The sequence below is a fragment of the Chlorocebus sabaeus genome, chromosome 23 (genome assembly GCF_047675955.1).
Source record: "Chlorocebus sabaeus isolate Y175 chromosome 23, mChlSab1.0.hap1, whole genome shotgun sequence".
Classification (NCBI taxonomy): domain Eukaryota; kingdom Metazoa; phylum Chordata; class Mammalia; order Primates; family Cercopithecidae; genus Chlorocebus; species Chlorocebus sabaeus.
In genome coordinates, this window is record NC_132926.1 from 45,781,604 (window position 1) to 45,804,871 (window position 23,268).

The following is a 23,268-nucleotide window of genomic DNA, read 5'->3' on the forward strand; positions in this document are numbered from 1 at the left end:
GAACCCCTCCTCTGAGCGATGTGCAACCTTCTTGCTCTCTCTAAAGACTGGCTGCCCTGAGGACACAGCATTCCTGCAGCCCTTTCAAGTGGAGGTGGTTTTGCTCCCAATCTTCAGAGCACTGGGCTTGGAGATGGGGTGGGCATCCCCCTTGCTGTTTCTTGCCAGTTCCAAGAAAGAAGTTTCTCTTCTTCTCCTTTCTCTCCTCTCTAAGAACATCCACCTTTGAATTATATTTCAACATATTATATCACCCATTATCTTTCATTGTTGTAGTCTGCAACAATGGGCCACTCTATCACAATTTCAGTTCTTGCTGCTTAAATTCTTGGCACTTCAATATATACACAGGTCATCCTTCCAACATACTGGCTCAGTTTTATGGACTTACCTCCTCTAGTGGTCTTAACCTCCTCTGTACCTTAGTCACCAAGAGCCTATGTGAGCCAACACTTGCCACGATCAATAAATGCAAACCCTCCATTATCTAAGCATTGCACATCACACTCTCTGACTTTAGTTTTTCTGTCTCACTTGAATGCCTCAGCTCTGTCAATCTTTCTCCTCCCCCCAGGTCTTCTAAGCTCAGAACTGATCAAGTCATCTTTTCACTTTCCCTCTCCCCATCAAAGTCCTGTCTTCCTTTCATATCAGCTTCAATTCCATGACCTGTCACTGTGATCACTCCCTCAGGTACACCTCAGCTCCTCTGCCCCTCTCTTGATTTGTTGCACTCTTTGGCAAAAACACAGCCCTAGTAAAATAAAATTCTCTATCTGCTCCATGCTGGCACCCAGGAAGGTGAATGTGGTTACAGGAAAAAAAAAAAAAAAAAAAAAAAAAAAAAAAACACAAAACACATTAACAGACCTCATTCTAAATTTATGACCATGAACTTCAAATGGGCTCTTATTGTTCTCCAGCAATCACATCTGGTTTTTCTAATCCATCTCTTCTCATTTTCTCCTAAAAGCTATTTCAGACCTACTCTCTCCTCTCCCCAAACTTCCACCACCACTTCCCCTATTCTTACTTTCAGCTGATAATTTTTATTTCTATTGCACTGAACAAAATTGAAGCAACAGTAGGAAAATGTCTACAGGACCCCATCATCCATGCACCCACTGAATAGCATCCTCACCTACATACTGACATTTCCTCCTATTACTGTAGCTAAGCCATATGTGATTCTATATACATGTATTCTTCTACTCATACTGTTACTGGTGGAGGGTCTTGACTATGAGTTGTCCAGGTCCTTGGCACTTTGAACAATGAATTGAACAAAATGCACAAAGTAGCAGAGGAAAGAAACACGGGAACAAAGCAGCGAAAGCAACAATTTATTAAAGCAAGAAAGCACCGCACAAAGTGGGCATTGGCCTGAGCAAGCGACTCAAGGGCCCAATTACAAAGTTTTTTTGGGTTTTAAGTACTCGGTTTTCGGTTCTTATAGCTACCTGTTATCTGCATGAAGGATTTGGTCTGTGGCTAATTAAAGGCTGATGTGAATTGGTGCCCTGTGCAGATGAAGAGATGGTCCCTGCTTGGCCCGCAGCCAATCCCAGGTACTCTCCCTTTCCATCTGACACTGGTGGAAGGGAGAGGGTCGTAGGAAGAGTAGCCTTCGATCCTCTGTTACTTGGGAAGGAAGATGGGGTTTTTCCTTTTGGTTTAGCTTTAGGAAGTTTTAGGTGTTCTGACCCCAGACCCAGATGTTTTCCTTTTGATCCAGCTTTGGGAAGTCAGCACGAATTGGCCTTAGATTCTCTGCCCCCAGACCTTCGTGTTTTTTCTTTTAGGAAGTCAGCACAAACTGACCTCAGATTCTCTGCCCCCAGACCTTGGTGTTTTCCTTGATTCAGCACAAATTGGCCTTAAGTTCCCTGCCTCCAGACCCTGTTCTTCTGCCTCAGTACATTAAGTTCAATCCTCCTTCATGTATGCTTCTGAACTACTGGATTAATAGAATGATCTACTGATATCATAGACAATGATTAGGATATTTATCTACTAGAAAATTCCCATCAGCATACAAAATATCATGGTTTCTCCTATAAGGAGGAGGAAGGAAGAAAGGAAGGAAGGGAGGAAGGAAGGAAGAAGGGAGGGAAGAGAGGGAAGAAAGGAGAAAACAAGCTTCTCTTGACCCTACTTCTCACATCAGCTACTTTCCCATTTCTCTGCTCTCTTTGGCAATAACATTTCTCGAAAGAGCTGTCAATATCCGTGGCACAATACCTCTTCTCTTGCTCTCTTAGCTCTCTCCAGGCATGTCCTCCACTCTTCCATAACTGCTCCAGTCAAGGTGACCAATGACTTCCAATTTGCTCAATCCAATGGTCAACTTCCAGTCCTCTTATTTAGAGATAATAATACTATCAGTTCTACAGCATAGTTGTGACCATTTAATGAAATATTAAAATGTTTTAAACATTTTTATTATAAACTGTTAGTGCAACCCCTTCTTAAACAAACTCATCCTAAATGTCAAAAGCAGAAATACCTCCCAGGTTTATAGCTGTACACATCTGCTGACTTAGCTCCACTAGTATTTCAACTGGAGCTTTCCATAAACATTTCTTCCCCATAACTGGATCTCTGAAGGGAGGGAGGGTGCGTGAATTTGAAGTCCACACTCTTTTAAAATCTAATTCCTAAGGTCTCCATTGGGGAATGAGTGTTAATTATCCTGTATTGTATGGATGTCTCCACAGCATCAGTCTGAGAAATTCATTTAACTTTTGACCGATCAGGGAAATGAGCTTCTCTTTCTCTTCTAATTTAAATTTGTCAATAGCTTTGAAAAAGTTGGAAAGTTGAAGTTTTTAGTGAAAGTCAAGCAAACTAATAAGTTCCTGAAATTGATGTTATCAAAACCATGACCTCAGAATCTAAAGTTAAAGGTATTAAAATGTCTTGATACATGGTTTGGAGTCATCCTCCATATTAGGGCTAGAAATTCACCTGAATAACAAATAAACTTGGGAGATTTATAGATCAAAAGGAAAGAAAAGAAATTCTCAGATAGTTGAGAACTAAAGAATCTCAGTTGATACCTGCATTGAACAAAGAACAAGAAACAAATAGTGAATACACTATAACACTGCTTACCGTATTGACTACATAAAAAGCTCTGATCCATTAATTTGGGTTAAAAGCCAGCAAAACATTGTTGGCAGAATTTTGTTCCTAGAAAGAAAACCTTATCAATCTTCAAAGCAATGTAAATGCATGTTTCTGAGCATTTTCTCATCATCTTAAGAAATGCATTTGAACTAGGTGTTTATTCAAGGTCAACAATCCATATTTTCAGACAACATGTTTTTCTATGTAGAAAATCCCAAAGAATCTAAAGGCACCAGAGTTTAGCAAGGTCACAGAATATAAGGACAACACACGAAAATCAATATTTCTATATATAATGATGAAAATTGAAATGAAGAAAAATGTTTAAATATTTCCAATAGCTGAAAAAATGAAATACTTAGATATAAATTTTACAACACATATGTGAAACCTGTATGTTGGAAACTATAACAAATGAATGAAATAAATCAAAGAACACCTAAATAAGAGAAGGTACATATTATGTTTATGGTTTGGAGAATTCAAAAGAGTTTAAATGTCAGTTCTTCCCCAAACTGATCAATAGATTCAACACAATTCCCATAACAATCTCAGCAGAACTTCTTGTAGATGTGAACAAGCTTACTTTAAAATTTATATGTAAAGGGAAAGAATGAGAAAAGCCAAGATAATTTGAAAAAGAAAAGCAAAGTTGGAGGACTCAAAGTACCTAGTTTTAAGATAACATAAAGTTACAAAAATAAAGACAGTGGGTAATAGTGAAAGGATAAGCATATAGATCAAGGAAACAGAATAGAGAGAGCAGAAATAGACTCATACAAATGTGGTTAATGATTTTTGACAGTTGTGCAAAAATGACTACATGGAGAAAGAATAATCTTCTAAACAAATGGGGCTGGAACAAATGAACATCCATGTGCAATAAAAGATACCTCAACTTATACCTCACATCATATACAAAAATTAACACAAAATGGGTGATAGATGTGAATTTAAAACATAAACTATAAAACTTCTAGAGGAAAACATAGGAGGACACATTTATGACCTTGTATTAAGAAAAGATTTCTTAATTGTGACATCAAAAGCGTAACAAAAAGACAAAATAATAGATTGGACTTTATATTAGTCTGTTTTCACACTGCTGGTAAAGACATACCCAAGAGTGGGCAATTTACAAAAAGACAAACAAACAAAAACAAAAACAAAAAAACAAAGAGGTTGAATAAACTCACAGTTCCACATGGCTGGGGAGGCCTCACAGTCATGGCCAAAGGTTAAAGGCACATCTCACATGGCAGCAGAAAAGAGAAGAATGAGAGCCAAGTGAAAGGGGTTTCTCCTTATAAAACCATCAGATCTTGTAAGACTTATTCACTACCACAAGAACAGTATGGAGGAAACTGCCCATGATTCAATTATCTCCCACTGGGTTCTTCCCACAACACAAGGGAATTATGGGAGTTACAAGTCAAGATGAGATTTGGGTGGGGACACAGCCAAACCATATCAGACTTCATCAAAATTAAAAATGTTTGCTGTCTGAACGATACTGCTAAGAGAATGTGAACATAAGCCGCAGACTAAGAGAAATATTTACAAATCCTCTCTTAAAAAGGAATTGTATCCTGAATATATAAAGAACTCTCAAAATTCAATAATTTAAAATGTTTTTAAGTGGACAAAGGATTTTAATATAAACTTCATCAAAGAAGATATAAAGATGGCAAATAAGCACAGGAAAAGATGTGCAGCATTATTAGCCATTAGGGAATGCAAATTAAAATCACAACGAGATACCATGACACAGAAAAAAAATTGACATACAGGCCATAGTCGCCTGCACTTGCAGTCCCAGCTACTCAGGAGACTGAGGCAGGAGGATCTCTTGAGCCCATTAGTTAATGACCAGCCTGGCAATATAGTGAGACCCAACTCTAAAAATAAAAGCAAAAACAGGAAATAAATTAACAATACCAAGTGCTGGTGAAAATATGGAGCATTAGAATGTTCGTAATTTGCTAGTAGAATGTAAAATGGTAGAACCTTTCCAGAAACAAATTGGAAGCTTCTTACAAGGTTAAACATGCATTTACTATATATTCAGCAATCCCGCTCCTAGGCATTTACCCTAAAGAAATAAAAAACTATGTTCACACAAAAACTTGTAGGGGAATATTGGCCAGGTGTGGTGACTCATGCCTATAATCCCAGCAATTTGGGAGGCTGAGGTGGGTGGATCACTTGAGGTCAGTAGTTCAAGACCAGCCTGACCAACATGGTGAAAACCTGTCTCTACTGAAAATACAAAAATTAGCGGGGCATGGTGGCAGGTGCCTGTAAGTCCAACTTCTTGGGAGGGTGAGGCAGGAGAGTCGCTTGAACTCTGGAGGCAGAGGTTGCTGTTAGCTGAGATTGTGCCACTGCACTCCAGCCTGGACAACAGAGTGAAACTCTGTCTTAAGAAAAAAATCTTGTACAGGAATATTTATAGCAGCCTTCTTCTTCATTGCAAAATGTCAAAAACTGGATACAATCAAATGTTCTTCAGTGAGTAAATAGATCAACAAACTAATACATCCATATAGTGGATGTGAAATAGAAAAACTGACAATTGATGCATGCAACATCATGGATGAATCTCAAACTGATCATGCTGAAGGAAAAAACCCAGTCTCAAAAGCTTACATACTACATTAGTCCACTTGTAAGGCATTCTGATTTACAGGTTTTATCTGGAATGGAAGAAAGATGAATCAAGAGTTTATCCAGTTTTTTTTTGGTTTCCTCCTACCCATGGGCCAGTCTTACTCCCACTCCAGTAATTATAAACCACAAAGGGCAAGAGATCAGGAGTTTGAAATCATGTAGATTGCCATTTACATGCTTATTTTTATTATCAGTTTTTGTTTAAGTTTTTATTTTGTTATTTGTGTTATTTGTTATTAACTCTCCTGGGCATTTGATATGATCTTGGTGTTGAATTCTGCAAATGATTGAACAGTGTGTACCTTAGTACAGATGGAAAACTGCTACGCATAAGAGTTAAATGGCTTGCTCCACTTATCAATTTTATGAACAGGAAACTTATCAATTTCACTTATCAAATTACTGGTAAGTAGTAAAATAAGAATTCCAATTCCAGGTCCTTCTGACTGCAAAACCTGTGCACTTACTGACTATACTATAGAATCTGTCAGGGATTCACATATCCTTACCCCTACCCACCCTTTGTTTCCCACAAGTTAGTTGAGAGTCAGCACAACTGAGCCTCAAGTGTGCCAAATAGAAGGAAACACGCTGCTCCCCTAAGAAGCAACAGGATGAGATGGAAAGATCAGGATTTGAGTCGGACCAACCTGTTTTGAATCTTGGCTGTATCACCTAGTAGCTGTGTCATCTTAGACAAGTTCACTGTTCCAGTTAATTAAACAAGTACTTACTGAGTGCCCACCATGCTCCAGGAAATGTTCTAGGATCTCAGGATACATTTGTGAACAACACAGAAAAAATTCATGCCCTCAAGAAAATTATATTCTAGTGGGAGACATGGACAATAAATATAAAAATAAGTAAAATATATAGTACATCAGGCAGTCATAAGTACTATGAAGAAAACAGAAAGGAAAAGCAGGGAAGGGTAATGAGGAGTGGAGGAGCCACACTTTTTTTAAAAGATAGTCAGGGAAGGCCTAAGAATTGTTCATGTAGATATCTGGAGAAAGAGGAGTCCAAGAAAGGGGAATAGCCAGTGTAAAAGTCTGATCTACACCCAGTGTGTTTGAAGAACAGCAGGGGCACCAGAGTGACTGAAGTAGACTGAGTCGGGGGGAGACTCCCAGGAAATAAAATCAGGGAGAAGATGGGGAGGCTAGAGGATAGTGTAAGCAGTGGGTCATCTTCCAGGATTTTGAAACCACCAAGAATAACAACTGCAGGAATGTTTGGAGAATGATGTGAGACAGGAACTAAAATCTCCAAGAAAGGTGAGAGAGTGACCCAGAGATCAGTGACTGATGACCCCACTTTTACTTTGGATAGGGAGCCTTTGGAGGGGGTGTACAGAGCAGTCCCAGGATCTGACAACTTTTTCTTTTCTTTTCTTTCTTTTTTTTTTTTCTTTTACTTTCTTTTTTGAGACAGAGTCTTGCTCTGTCACCCAGGCTGGAGTGCAGTGGCGGGATCTCAGCTCACTGCAAGCTCCGCCTCTCAGGTTCACACCATTCTCCTGCCTCAGCCTCCCAAGTAGCTGGGACTACAGGCGCCCACTACCATGCCCAGATAATTTTTTGTATTTTTAGTAGAGATGGGGTTTCACCGTGTTAGCCAGGATGGTCTTGATCTCCTGACCTCGTGATCCACCTGCCTCGGTGAGCCACTGTGCACAGCCAGATCTGACTACTTTTTCTAAGTATTCCTCTGCCTGGTGTATTAAGAATCAACTACGCAGGACTACGCAGGACAAGGACAGAGTCAGAGAGACTTGGGAGTCTCTAGGGTTAGTTCAAGCAATAGATGATGGTTTGGACCAAGCTAGAATTAGTAAAATTGGTGAAAAGAGGTCAGGGTAGGGATATATTTGGCAAGTAGAACTTACAGGATTTGCTACCAAATTATATGTAGGTTATGAAAGGAAGGTGGCAATCAAGGATAAATTCTATATATATTTTTTTGTCCAGGACAACTGAAAGAATGGGGAATACTAAATAAGGTAGGAGACTCGATCCAGAGTTAGGAGTTAGTTTTATGAAGTTCAAAATGCCTATTAGACATCCAAGGGGAGATATAAAGTTGGTAATTGGATACAGAGAAGAAAGGTGGGTGAAAGATACAAATTTCGGACTTGCCGGTGTATGGGTGGTATTGAAATTCATAACACTAGATAAAATCAATAAGGCAATCAGTGTAAATAGATAAAAAGAAGAATTCCAATGGCTGGTCACAGTTTGGGGAATTCCAAAAATTAAATTGTAAGGGAGATGAAAATGAATTAACAAAAAATACAAAAAGTAGTTATTCAGAAAAAAGATGAAGACAGAAGAGTATGTTATTCTGGAAGACAAGTGAAGAATATGTATCAAGGAGAAGGAAGTGATCAGCTATGTTAAAGCACTTGGTAGGTCATGTAAAATGAGGACTGGGAACCAACCATTGAATTTAGCAACATGAATGTGATTTGTGACCTTGACAAGAACAGTCACAGTAGTCAGTGGAGGGGAAAGCCTTACTGAAGGGGACAAGAAAGGGTACAAGGAGGGCAAAATGGAGACAACAAATGTAGACAGCCCTATTAAAGAGATTTGCTATAAAATTAGATAGAAAATTGGGGTAGTCACTGAAGGGAGAAGTGGGGTCAAGAGAAATTTCTTTTTAAAACAGGAGAAATAACAGCATGTTTGTATGATGAGCAAGTAGGGAAAGGGAGAAATTGAGAATTCAGGAGAGAGAAAGGAAGATTGCCACATCCTTGAGTAGCCAAAAGAGGTTGATATCCAGCACATAAGTGAAGGAAGTAGTCTTGGAGATAAGCAGGGGCAGTTCATTCACAGCCAGAGGAGGGAACACAGGGTGCAGAAGCAGAGACACATGTAGGTGTGAATATGTGGGACTTTTCTTCTGATGACTTCTATTTTCTTGATAAACTAAGAAACAAGGTCCTCATCTGAGAGGAGAAGGAGATATTAGAGGACTGAGGAAAGAAGAATATATGAAATGCCTATTTAGGAGAGTAGGAGAGTAAACTGCCCAAGAGCACTAAGGATGACTTGAGGCTGGAGGTAGTGAGTATACAGCACAACGATCAGCTGTGGGTTCTCAGCCACATTCACTGTGCAGAGGCAAGAACACACTGTAGAGAGTTAGACTCAACCAAGGTCAGGCTTTTATCCAGTGGGGACAACGGAATAAAAGAAGGAGGACAAGAAACCATTTCATTGACCATGAAATATCAGCTCTGCAAGGAGACACACAGTGACATAAGATGGATTAAAAAAAACAACAACAGTGAAAAGGAGGTACAGTCAGTGGCTGTAGGGCAGGTGGAATCAAAGGATTGCTGGAGTTGGGGTCCCAGAGGGAGTGAGCGGGACATATAGGAGGTGGTGGTTGGAGAATGGACACTTGAAGTTGGGGCAGGGAAGGATCTGCAGTAATTGGAATAACTAAGATAGTCAATGACTGAATTTGGGTTGAGAATAAGGTCATTAGAAAATGGGCTGTCTGGCCAGGCATGGTGGCTCACGCCTGTAATCCCAGCACTTTGGGAGGCCGAGGCGAGTGGATCACCTGAGGTTGGGAGTTCAAGACCAGCCTGACCAACATGGAGAAACCCCATCTCTACTAAAAATACAAAATTAGCCAGGCGTAGCAATGCATGCCTATAATCCCCGCTACTCAGGAGGCTGAGGCAAGAGAATTGCTTGAACCCAGGAGGTGGAGGATGCAGTGAGCTGAGATCGCACCATTGCACTCCAGCCTGGGCAACAAGAGTGAAACTCTGTCTCAAAAAAAAAAAAAAAAGAAAAGAAAATTGGCTGTCAAGGAAATGAAAGGGCAGGGAATGTGAGGGTCATCTTCCAGGATAGCAAAACCATCAAGAATAACAATGCAGTCATGTTAAGAGACTGATGTGAGACAGGGGCTAAATATCCAAGGAAGGTGAGAGAGGGACCTAGAGATCAGTGGCTGATATAAGGAAAAGCATAGATCTGCCTGTTACTTTATCTCTCTGGTCTCACTTTCCTCATCTGGAAGTTGGAAATGGTGATCAGCCTTCCATTATGGGGTTTTTATAAGGATTGAACGAGATAATGCAGGTAGAGCACCTGTCACCCATTAGAACTGGCAGACCTCAGTGTTCAGGAATATTTTTTAAAAATGTAAAGGGCACCTATGAAGTCTTGAGGGTGTATCTCATCTTCCAATTACAGTGAGGATTGTGTCTTGGAAGGCCAATTGAGCTCAGGTTTGGCTCAATAAATTATAATCATGACAATTCCCCAGAGATGTTCATCAATGGCCCTCTCTGTTTCCATTCATGTCCATATCATCTCCTTCCTGGCAGGCCTAGGTTCTTGCTATCCCCTCTAGCCAACTGCAGACAACAGAAGGCTTACTGCCTTCCAGCCCAAGTGTCTAATGCAGACGGCAAAATGCAAATTACCTGCTTTGGCTGCTCTGTTGCCTCTCCTATTGATGGCAGGCTGACTGAAAGAGCCCAGAGAAGTGACAGTCTCTAATGAAGTGTCACCTTCTGTTCTGAACTGCACTGAACCCAGACATGTGAGGAAGCTCTGGGCAATACAGCCTGACTAGCTCCTAGCACGCGGAGCCTGGGACAACAGCTAGATCAAGTCCTTTTCTCCTATACCCACCCATGACTTCAACTCTAGGCAGGAGTTTCCATCAAGAAATGAGGTATGTCCTAGCCAACAGGGCAGTGTCTGTTTTACTGGTAACAGGCATTAACATTCAGAGATTCCTTGTTCTCAGAAAAGGGGTAATGAAGTTACGGGGTGGGAGTTGGAAACTTAAGGAACCTGAGTTGCCACAGAGGAGATTCCAGAGTTGAATGGGTCCATGTGGTGAGATGATTCACCTTGTCCATGTTGCTGAGCCCCGTGTACCTTGAGCCTCCTACCTCTGGCTTATTAGTGCTCTGCAGAATATATTAGCCAGGAAAAAATCTGAGCAAGTTTCACTTAGCCTTGTACTTGTGCAAACCTGAGGGTGGAACTCAAGCCTCCTCTTCCTTCACACTACTCAGAGACTTGCCTTGTTCACCACTGATTTTTCATTGTCCGCTACATAGTAGGTTCTCAGCGATGAATGAATGCATTCATGAATGAATGAATGAGTGAATGGCAGATGAGTCAGTGTCAGGGTTGGAGGAGCATAGAGCATGGCTCTTCTAATCCTAACACTTCAGACCAGCTCTGTGCTAGCTACCAAAACCTAGAACCCCACAAGTTTCTTACATGCCTGAGCCGAGAGGTCATTTTTCCAGCCAGAATTTCTGAAACTTCCTTCTTCTACCTAAAAGGAAAAACGAAGGGCAGCTACTCTCACCTGAAAATATTTTCTTGATCTTTTCCCTTTTCCCAGCAAACAAGCACTTACTTACCTCTTTCTCTAATGCAAAGTGACATTTTGAGACAGCAACCCTGGAAGGAGACAAGAATCATTAACTCAGAAAAATGGCTGAGCTTCTGCAGTTTGCTAGGCTCCCAACTATTGGCTGAGAACTCCATGTTCTGGAAAAACACAACCACAGTCCTTTTTGCCAACTACTCTCTAGCAGTCTGAGGGTTGTTGATATTGATTAGCATTGAAAGTGACATTTGGGTCTTGTGTACTTTCCGAATAGACTCCTTTCAACTAAGAAACCAGCAAGGAGGCCTCTGGGGAAAATATTTTTGGGGAGGAGGGGTATGAGGTAACATCAAACATTCTTTGTCCAACATTTTGGATCCTTATCTAGAACGTAAGTAGTTTGTTTAGGGGAAAGAGAAGTTGGCATGTCACTAGGAAAGGAAGTTAGCCTCTCAAAGACATTCAGACAGGAGTACGTAGGGAAAGGAAGAGAGAAATCTGGGAGCAGCTCATTAAAAATATGAAACAACAACAACAAGGTCAAGGGCTAAAAATGTTTATTCAAAAGGCAGGTGATTTAAGGAGCCATGATTTGCCATACAAAAGGATTTCTAGTAAGAAAAGATCCTGTCAAAGTTAAATTACATTTGATTTTTAAATGTATAATTTACAAGCCGATTTTCTGGCACACAAAAAAGCACACCTGTGCAATTTTTTTTCCAATTTTAGCATATTATCCACCTTTCCAGTAAAATTCCTGTATGCAGCAGTCACCAATATAGATTGGTGGTGAATAAGCGAAGTGTCATTTACATCAGCCTTAAAAGTTCATGTCCTTATTATTCCTGCCTCAGAACTGACTCAGAATTGGGCATAGAAAACTGCTGTTTTGAAAGAACCCAGGATGGGCTGTGGCAGGCATCCACATCACTAGAGAGCAAAGTTAAAAGACAGATTCCTTGGCCCCACCACCAGGCATTCTGACTCAGTAAGTCTGGGGTGGGACCTGGGAATCTGCAACTTTAGCACGCACCTAAGGGGACTCGATGCAGGTGGCCCATGGACCACACCTTCACACAGGCTGACTTAGAAAAGATGTCCTTCAGGTTGCGTGTCAAGAGAAATTGCCCCGCCTTCTGCACCCAGCACATCCTGCTGCATTCCGTAAGTGCAACCAATGTGCTCCACAAGCTCACATGTGATGAGCAGTTGCTGATCGACACTGCTATGCTGGGCAAGCCAATCTGCGGGGCTCTGTGTGACACACCCCTGATTTCTCTTTATTCTGTTAGAACGATTACAGGAAGTTATCTATGCAATGCAAGGATTTTGTAGTGGGCGTGCTGGACCTGTGCCGAGACACAGAAGAGGTGGAAGCGATTTTAAATGGTGATGTGAACTTCCAAGTCTGGTCCGACCACCACCGTCCAAGTCTGAGCCGGATCAAACTCGCCATTAAATATGAAGTCAAGAAGGTAAGCTCCCCCATCTCTCCTGGTCTTCCCATCTCACCTCTCCTCTCAGGGCTGCTGGCCTCGCTTTGTACTCACGTGTATTTTATGTTCCCACGAGGTGACCATGATGACACCCAGATTCTCTCTAGACAGGGAGCTAGCCGTCAGCTTCACAGGGCTGCTAGGATTCTCTCCACCATCCCTTCCCACCGCAGTCCCCAGCCCACCAGGAGAGAGAGCAGAAGCATGAGTCAGTCCCTGAGCAGACCTTGAGCCTGGACAGCAGAAGAGATCTTCAGCCTCAACCCACTGGCAGGGACAACGTCACCGCGAGGGCTCCTATCAGTTAGCAACCCAGTTTCCAAGTCTTCAAGAGAAACATAGAACTCAGGTCTTTCAAAAGCATTTACTGAGCTTCCTCTGTGTGCCTGAGGACTAATTGTGTAGAAAATGTATTAATGTACAAAGCTTATGGGATTCAATCGCCCTGGGAGGTTTAGAAGAATTGCACTCCAAAGGCATATGAAAGCCCTAAGGAGGCTCAAGTAGACTTTCCCAAAAGTAAACTCCTGCCACCTCCTCAATAGACATCCAAGTGTCTCTAGTGGCTGTGGTCACCAGCAGCCCGCAGACCTGTAGTGCCTACTCAGATTAAGATTATAAGGAGCAAAAGTAAATTATATTCCTACTTTGGATCTACTCTGAGTTCTTTAGAATCTGCTCTTTTGTTAGATGACATTACTCATCCTGATGAACACTAGAACATTCCAAATATCCACATGTTTAAATATCAATGTGCTTTCCACATAAGTAAAGGAGCTGATTCATCTCTGAGGGGTTTTAATGTTTTCAGCTCTTTCACCTGATCAAAACTGAATGGTATTTTTAAAGCCCCCAGACTGGCCTCTGGGCAGTCCTTCTGTTTCCTGATTATCTTAATTTGTGTGTGTCTTAATTTGTGCCTTCAACAACCATATATATCTGTGAAATTCATTCAGGGAGAGCTTCCAAGTCTGATAAAATCTTCCTGCCCTTTTACTTTGATATTATAATAATCACAAATTTTAAGAAAAACAACTTTTGCCTAAGACTCTGAGCTCAAAGATAAAATTGATGACCCACGGGAAAGGTGGCCTTAGATATTAATATTAGAAAGCACAGTGTTGTTGGAAGTTGGGAAAATCGGGCTGCAGGTTCAAGTACAGTACAATCCTATTTACTCAGCTCAGGAAAACTCACCTTTTAGCTTAAACCAAGAGTTCACTGGGACTTTTCACCAAAGTATGCAGTCACCCCCTGAAGCTGCTGAGATATCCTTGCCCTTGGGGTTCAAACAAACCCTGCTGTGGAGGCTGTCTGGCAGTGGCAAAAATGAGCTGGAGTTTCCAGAACTACAAACATTTTCTTCCTTCCTGAAGCCAGATTATCCTCCTGCCTCCCAGCTCATGGTGAGGACAGAAGATATCTAAAAACCAGACAAAAGAAGATGCTTGGCATTTGCAGATTTATATTCACAGTTTGGGCTAATAGTGCACAACTTCAACAGTCCATGGCATGTGGGCATTCACCATTTTTTTGAAACATAAATTCAAATCCCCTAGCAAAACTGACATGGAGGGTGGAGTTACTCAGTTAGTCCAGAAGTCTGGCCCCCACCTCATAACTACATGTCCTCTTTTGTCAATTACCAAGTTCAAAATGGCCCTGGGGATGAATGAGAAGGAAGAAATGAAGCCCTCCATGAACATGATAGTTTGGGTCAGAATTAAAAGGTTTCATGAGGGATGTGATTGACTCCAGTGGTATTTGCCAATTAAGGAAGTCATAAGGTCTCAGGAAATCATCATGAATGTCAAGTATCTGCTGTAATCCATAGGTAGGAAGATGATAAATGACCTGCATAAAATGTCAACACTGATCATTTCTAAGACCTTCAAATGATAAATTTTCTCAAATCTTGTATGCCATCATGCAACAGCAGACAGACTCATAGCTCTCCTTGACATATATTCTTCGTGAATTACCAGGAAACTAACCAATATTTAAAAGTCTTATCAATATTACAATGGGCTTCCATTTTTAATTTATGAATTTTAGCATTCTTGCATGAGTACAATCTATCCCTGAGTATTCGAGTTATGAAATAACTAGCACCAAGACCTATTTATAAATACACTGCCTTTTACAACTTAGATAGAAAGATAGATAGATAGATAGATAGATAGATAGATAGATAGATAATCTCCTGATGCTACAGGTTTAAATATAAAACCATAAAATATTTCCAAGATTCTGCCCACATGGCATAAAATCAACCCATTAATTCAGCGACTTAAGAAAACAAGTTGTTCTTAGCAGTTCCATGAGCTGCTAATAGGTGTTACCTTAAAGAAAAAAAAAAAAAGATTTTATGTTCAAATAAATTTGGAAACCTTTAGTTAAACACAGTCAAGCAGGTTTTTTGCTTTTTGTTTTCTGTTTTTCTTAAAGATATTACAGAGCCTTTAATATGCATCACAGTGGCTCATGCCTGTAATGCCAACACTATGGGAAGCTGAGACAGGAGGATTGCTTGATGCCAAGAGTTTGAGACTAGCCTGGGGGACATAGAAAGACCCTGTCTCTATTTAAAAAAAAAAACAAAAAACAAAAAACAAAAAAACAAGAATCACTACTTTAATAGATGAAGGATACAATGTGTATTACATGACCACAGACTGCTTCTCATGGTGAAACTAGTTTTTCATGTATCAGTCTCTGGGAAACTAATCTATAATCAGCCTGTATGTCTATGAAATGCCAGGATTTGAATGAAGGTGGTGCTGCTCTGTGGCTGGTACTGCACTCTGGATCGTGTCTCTCATTTGAATGTTTGATTATCTTGAGGAACCACCCTAATGTCTGGACCTCTGGCTGGCTGAGTCACAGTACCAGCCTGCATTAGATGAAGACAAGTCACCCACCATGGTTCAAGGGAGCACCTGTTAAAGGGAAGGAATCCTGAACTGGGTTTCTGTTGACCAGGTTTCTAGCCTGATTCTCCTAACCCTGTGGTCTTGGGCAAGTCATTGAAGCTCTCTGACTTTCATTCCCCATTTGCAAAATGGACATACAAGCTTTTGCTTCACAGAGGTTTTGTGTGTGTGTGTGTGTGTGTGTGTGTGTGTGAGAACTTCCAAATGAACTGATATGAGAGGAAATGCTCTGGAAACTATAAAGTTCTCTGCAGCTCCAAGAGGAAGCATCATTGCTGTCATTCAGTGATGACTCCCTTTCTTGGGACCCTAGGGTTCTTCTAATTCCCTAGCTGGTCCTTTATTATCTCCCCAGAGAATGCTAGAAATGTCCCCCTGGGAAAGGACATCATTCATAAAGCCTAAAATTCCTTCCAAAATACCAATGGTGTTGTGAGGACACGGTTGTTCCTCCATGACTTCTGCCTTAAGAGGGCGCTCAGCCTCCCCAGTAACCCAAGTGGGTGTGTCATCTGAAATGTCAAGCATGGTTTCTGGGAAGCGGTATTGGAGATGTAGCTGAAAGGTGCCTATTGAAGTCAGTCCCAGTCCAACCACTTATTAATGGGGTCACTTGAGCAAATTACTCAGCCTTGCCTCTGTCTCACTTTTCTCATCAGGAAAGTTGTGATAATAATGCCTACATCATAGGTTATAATGAGAATTAAATGGGAGAAAGCATTTGTGCCTCAAATATCCCCAGGCTTCAGTAGCCGATGGGTATAAATGAGGCAGTATTAACACATTGCTCACAGTGAACGCCTACATTACTTTAGGACATTTCTCTTACCCACCTCAGTCCATCCCAGTCCCTCTAGGCCATAGTCCCTGAAGAAGTCAAGCTTGCCTCATGAAAAACCAGGGATATGACCCTCCCCCATACTGAGTCACACCTAAGCTCAGAAGGACTCTGCTTATGCTTCGAAGCTAAAGAAAGCCAGCCCTCCAGCATCAGCTTGCAGCCTCTCTGCATAAACTGGCCTTGGCCTTCCCCTGCAGAGCCAAACACCTTGCAGTCCTCTCTAGCTCTGTCTCTGTCCTCCAGGAATCATGCCTAACTATCCTTCTCAAAGGCCTTTTCTTTCCACTGCATATCAACTCTAAACACATGCATAGGAAACTCGCAGCCCCAACAACGGGGAACCAACCCAACCAGCCTCTGAATCCCAGTTTAGGCCCAGCTGGGTTCAGGCTGTAGTTATGAAGGGACCCCAGTGTCTGCCATGTGGTCAGTGCTTAGTGATGGGGAAGAGAGACCCAGACAGAGTTGTTGGCACTCTATTCAAGTTGTCTAATAGAAGACACACTCTCATCCCTCCCTCTCTCTTCTCTAGATTGCTTCTTCATCTCTGGGCTTACAGGGATGACCTTGATCTTTTCCCTTCTTTCCCCTACACCATTCACTCCTCCTTCCTGACCCCACTCTGCCTTAATGAGGATCAGGTGGGATCTCCTAGTCACTGCAAGAGAACTTTGTGCGTATCAGCCCTCTAGGAGAGTGGGGCAAAGAGACCCAGAAGTCCTGTTTTGCATGAGAGAGCCCTTAACTCTACCTATAAAGGAGATGGAGCATCTTTTGGACACTACTAAGCAAAGGTCTGCTACTGGGGGAAAAAAAGAAAATTATGTGAATATTATTTTCCAAAATATATTAGTTCATGACAGAAAGTACATATATTATCAGGCAGGCATGGCCATATCACCAACAAGGGTGATTAGTTCTATCTCTCAAATTTTCTGAACCACCACCTATGAGGTCTACAGACACTGAGCTCGGCCTTCCAAGGACCCAAGCAGAATAAGACACAGTCTTACCTACAAAGAGTTACCAGTCTAGTGAGTGAAATGGTACAGGTGTCTCATGACTGTAATAGCAGCAGCCTTTGCAGTGGGGTGGGGGAACTCTCTTACATACTTCACCAGCTGAGCAAAGTAGCGTTCACACCTGTGACCTCTTTCAGACTTGCAGGTGGCCCCGGTTGTAGCATCTTGGGATGCAGCTTGGTTTGGGGGCCTCTGCTCTTGGTGCCAGCCATCTTTCCTTCCCACTGAGGAGATCTCCACCCTCCTCAAAAGCCAGCTCCCACTCCTCCTGAGCCTTCCAGACCCTGAAATGTTGAGGTGCCTTTTCCTGGCTCTGCCAGGTTCCCTGGGTTATTCCTGGCTCAGAAAGCTGGTCTTAAGTACAATAAAGACCTGGGACAGGATCATGGGAAGGGAACAAAGTACAGAGGGTGGAGAGGACCCACTCGATTTCCCTCACTTACATAGTTCCATTTTCCTTCACAATGCTGCATTGAAAAAAAAAATCCCCTATGATTTTTATTCACTCAGTCACTGAAAAGCTCATGCTTGCTCTTAAAGCTAAAAACTGAGGAACGTGAACAAGACCCTGGAACTTCAGAGGTGCCCTCTGGGGTGGGGAGGGCATTTCTGGTAGAAAGAACATGCTCAAAGCATGTTTAAAGGCCCTGTGGCGAGAAGAGACATGGTATACAAGAGGAACTGAAAGAAGGCGAACGGACCAAGCTGGGCCTTGGGAGGACTGGGTGTGACTGAGTCTGTAAGGATGCAGGCAGGGGACAGACCATGTGAGCCTTGCAGATCTCCTTAATGATTTAATCTTTTTATTATTTTTCTAAAGAACAATGGGGAGCCATTGGAGGACCTTAATCAGGAGTGGTTATAAAGATTAGGATAGATGGAGAGACAGCTCTTCCTCTGAAAAAGCTGGAAAGGAAACAGGGTGGGTGAAGATGGAGCAAGTTTTTTGTGTGAACGGGACACGATATTAGCCAAGATAGGCTGTTACATTGTGTTGACAAACAAAACTAAAGTCATAGAGGCTTTTAACAAAAGTTAAGTTTATTTATTGCTTACCTTATTTCCATCTTGGAACTCAGTTCCCTCAGGATTCCCAGCTGATGGAAGAACCACACTCTTAAATGTTTCCTGCGTGCCAGAGGGTCATTCGGCTCTGGGAAATTGTACCCCAGCAATTGCATGCTTTCACCTGGATGAGACACACATTGTTTTTGCTTGCTACTCATTGTGAAGAGTTAGTCATGCCTTCCACCCCTTCACAAGAAGGACCAGGAAGCATAATCCTGGTGCTATTTGGCAGCTAGCGCTAATGATTACCATGGGAGAAAAGTTGAGGGAATTCGTATTGATAGCTTCAACTTCTCTGTCAATAGGACACAGAATCACCCTCTGAGGTAGAAGCAGCCTGAAGAAAGTAAAAACATGGGTGAAAAAAAATCTGTGGGAGATGGGAGAGAGAGCTGAACAGTAGGTCTGATAGGCCTGCCAAGACTGAAGATGGAAATTCTTTGGCAACAGACTACATTTTTAACACAAGTGGAAGATCTCCACAAACGATGGTAACGCAGAAAGTCAGTGTCCTCCATAAACCTCAATTCCCTGCCGTCAACTTCAAGATTCTTTCACAGACATGGGCCGGGAGCACACAAAATATGCCCACAGGGCACAGCACTTGGAAAGCTCCCCTCAGAGCAGAATGCCAAGGAGAAAAGGACAAGCTTAGAGGGGAGGGAATGGGGGACCGTTTCAACCCACATTGCCACTAGCTCTAAAGTTGGGTCAGCGCCTCTTACTCTATCAGAAGTCCCTTGCCTCCTCCTATTCCAAAAATGACCGTCTTGTGCATGTTTTACAGTCATGCCATGAATGGGCCCATTTTTCCACCTGGAAAAACTCCTAGCAGATGAAAGTATTAACAGAACTTGTCAGGTAGCAGCACAGTGTTATAGCTGGGAGCCTGACTGCTCAAGTCTTCTGCCTACTAGATATGGGACATAAATTAAGTTTCTTAGTCTGCTGGCCTTCAGGGAGCTCATAGACACAGCGGACACTGCTCCAGTCCTAAAGGGCCTTCTGGCCTAAATATGTGCTCAGAGAGAAAGCAATGCCAGCTGGAGCTGCACAACTGGCTGACATCCTTTCCCTAGTGCAGTGACCACGGGTAGGAACACTCAAGAGAGGGCAGATGCCCTCTGCTGGGCTCTGTTTCATTTCCTCTGTCTGCAAAAAGCACAGGCAGGGCCAGTGAGCAAAGGGGACCTGGGGACATCAGGGCTTTCTAGAGGACGCCTGAGAGGCCAGTCAGACGCTCACATGCCCTAAGCAGACATTCTCCTACTGTGTTTTCCTGCTGAGGCATCGTTTTAACAGATGCTTAGACTTAAGAAGATCAGCATTGTCACAAACACAGTCTGGCTGGTCAGGCACTACCCCAAACTGCACTGCAGGATGCCCGGTAGTTGGCAAACACTGTTGGAATCCATTGGTGTCAAAAGCATCAATCATCTTCCTCTTTGGGGATTCCTCTAAGCACTTCCGTGGATCTCGCCTGGCCACATGCCACAAAAATCATCAATATCCATTAATCTCCTGGCTCAGAAGGGCTCTTTTACATGAGGAAGTTTTGTTTTCTCACGGAGCAAATCTTCAGAAGAGAAAGAATAATTCCAACATTTAATATGTAAATATGAATCGTGATCCCTTTTCTGCCTGGAAAAACTCCCAGGAGAAGAAACATAGAACCTGCGGGGCAGCAGTATAGTGTCGTGGCCAGGAGCCCGACTGTGCGTGTTCAAGTCCCAAGCCCTTCACTTACTAGTCATGTGGTTTAGACAAGTTATTTGGTCTCTGGGCCTTGATTTTCTCATCCATATAATGCAAACAAATTACAGTGTCTAATAAATAATAGTTAACACATGCAATGTACCTAGAACATGTTAAGTGTATAACGAATTAGCCAATGGAAACTGTTTGCCACATTGGTTTTCTAAGCAGAACTACACTTAAGACTAAGTCAACATTTCTCAAGTCCAGCACCTTAACACTTTGGGCCAGAGAATTCCTTGCTGTGAGGACTGCCCTGTACATTATAGGCTGTTTAGCAGCATCCCTGGACTCTATCCAGTAGCACCTTACCCCCAGCTTGTGTTACCAAAAATGTCTCCAGACACTGTCTCCAATGTCCCTGGAGGAAGGGGGAGGGGGACAAATAATTCCCTGTTGAGAACCTCTTGGCTGTTTTCAGGATCCAGTCTATAACCTCTTAACTGTAGGCCCTTAAAGCAAGGATGATAGTTATCCAAGGATGTGTTGTATCACTCTAGACCACGGGTTCCAAGACTTAGCTGATTAATGAAACCACTTGGGTGCTTTGTAAAAAACAAACCAAAAAAAGCATCAGTGCCTCAGCCTCAGAAAGACAAATACCACATGATCTCACTTATATATGGAATCTAGTAAAGTTGAACTCATAGAAGTAGAGAGTAGAATCATAGTTGCCAGGGGCTGGGGAGATGGGGAGGGAGGGAATGGGGAGTTGTCAATCAAAGAGTACAAAGTTTCAGAGAGACAGAAAGAATAGGTTTTGAGATTTATTGCACACCAGAGTAACTGTAATAAATAAAAACGTATTATATATTTCAAAATAAGTAAGAAAGTAAATTTTCATGGCTCACTATAGAAATGATAGGTAAGCAAGGTGATAAATATGTTAATTAGTTTAATTATAACATATTGTACACATATATCAAAACATCTGTTATACTCCATAAATGTATACAACTATGATTTGTCAAAAAAAAAAAAAAAAAAAAAAAGGCCTAGGCCGGGTGCAGTGGCTCATGCCTGTAATCCCAGAACTTTGGGAAGCCAACATGGGTGGAGAACCTGAGTTCAGGAGTTCGAGACCAGCCTGGCAAACATGGTGAAACCCTATCGCTACTAAAAATACAAAAATTAGCTAGGCATGGTGGTAGGTGCCTGTAGTCCCAGCTACTTGGGAGGCTGAGGCAGGAGAATTGCTTGAACCTTGAAGGCAGAGGTTGCAGTGAGCCGAGATCGTGCCACTGCACTCCAGCCTGGGCAACAAAAGCAAAACTCCATCTCAGAAAAAAAAAAAAAAAAATGCCTGGACCACATCCACAGAATTTGTAATCCAATTCTTTCGGGTGGGAGCACAGCAATTAGTGTTTTTTAAAGGCTCTTTAATGATTCTACATTTTGCAGAGATGAAGCTCTTAGATGGTGGACTCTTGGTTCATCTAGATCTCTGAAGGCTGGGAACAATACATGCCCTGCATGCAGTGTGCAGCCTCCATATGGAGTAAATAGATAGATGATGTGGTCAGTGGGAAGCTGGAGGCTTTGATGCTTCTCTAAGTACCTGTAACTCCCCCTTGGAATTAAAAGCCTATGTAAACAATCCAGATGATGTTCCAGGCTGGCCCTAGAGTATGAGGCTATCATCTCCATGTCCTTCATTGCTGACCCGTGTCCCTTTGGGGTTTGTCACTCTGGAAAAGAGCTATCCAGGAAAGCCCCAACACCAGTTCTGGCCTGGTAGTTGCCCGGTAGTTGCCAAACACTGTTAGAATCCATTGGTGTTGAAAGCATCAGTCATCCACTTATGGTGGTAGTCCATCTCTAAAATTACCACCATAAGCCTGGTTGTCTTAGAGATGAAGCAGAGAGGCGAGTAGCTTCCAGGGTGACCCTGTACAGTCAGGGAGAAACAGTGGGGCCTTTGCCTCCAGAGGGGAGCTCAGATTGCTAAGGGCTCCACAGTGGGTCTCAGGAGTGCTCCCTCCACTCATGAGCCTGAGTTGCTGCCCCATATCCACACCCTGCCAGCTCAGCTTTAGAGGGTGGAAAGGGACACACTGCCTGATGCTCCTCTTTGCCTTGCTTCCGGCATTCTGTAAATCACCTGACGTAACTTTCTCTAATGTGCAGATGCTACTGTTAATTTGCAAAATATATTTCAGATCCTCAAAGTAAGAGTTATCACAACAGGACAGAAAACCATTGCTTTTTGCCTGTTTGCCTTTTGTTCAGCTGTTTCAATACCTAAGTAGTTTCATGAAAGGATAATCCTTTAAAGCATTTTTCTTCTTCTTGGTTACCATGTCTCCTAAGCCACACAGACTTAGCTTGTATAACTATTATTATGTTCTTACTGTGCTGCATTTGCTAAGATAGTCAGAGCCTGAGTATTATTACATCTTGATTTGGGGGCTAACAGGAACAGAGGAATCTGAGGAGAATTCAAGGGCAGAACATAAATCCCCAATGCCCCACACAAAATAGATGCAAATCAGATGCATTTACTAGCATTTACTAGCACAACAAGAACCATCTTCAAATTGTCGCTTTTATCCCAAAGTCAAACAGATCTTAGAAATTACAGTCCTCCCCAAGGATCTGTGACTAACTCTGATAGTTCAGCTAAAGACCATCTACACATTTCTATCTCATTATTTCTTTACCAGATGCTCACACATGAATTTAGAGTTTTAATGAGCATTTGATCTTTCAAATATTCCTCCCAATATGTACCACATGCATTACTCTTTTATTAACATTCATCTGCCTAAGGTCACTTGCAAATTTTCTTGATGGAAAGGGAGTTTTGTAAGTATAATTGCAGATGAAACTTTTTGCTTAATTTATGTTTTAATTTATGTAATCCAAGCCACAGTCGTATCTTGCCTGGATGATTAGAATAACATTTAACTGTTCTACCTACCTCTTTCCTCTCCTTTCCCCCTCCTCCTCCTCCTCCACACACACACACACAC

General features: G+C 42.1%; 1 protein-coding gene across 3 annotated transcripts in view; it reads left to right on the forward strand.

Moving 5' to 3' along the window:
* Positions 1 to 23,268, forward strand: part of TRPC7 (transient receptor potential cation channel subfamily C member 7) — a 140,990-nt gene that overhangs the window by 36,800 nt on the left and 80,922 nt on the right. For all 3 annotated transcript variants that reach the window (XM_008014543.3, XM_038007520.2, XM_073010674.1), the window contains exon 3: positions 12,474 to 12,656. In XM_008014543.3, coding sequence (XP_008012734.2) covers positions 12,474 to 12,656 — 183 coding nt within the window. The remainder of the gene's footprint in view (positions 1 to 12,473; positions 12,657 to 23,268) is intronic.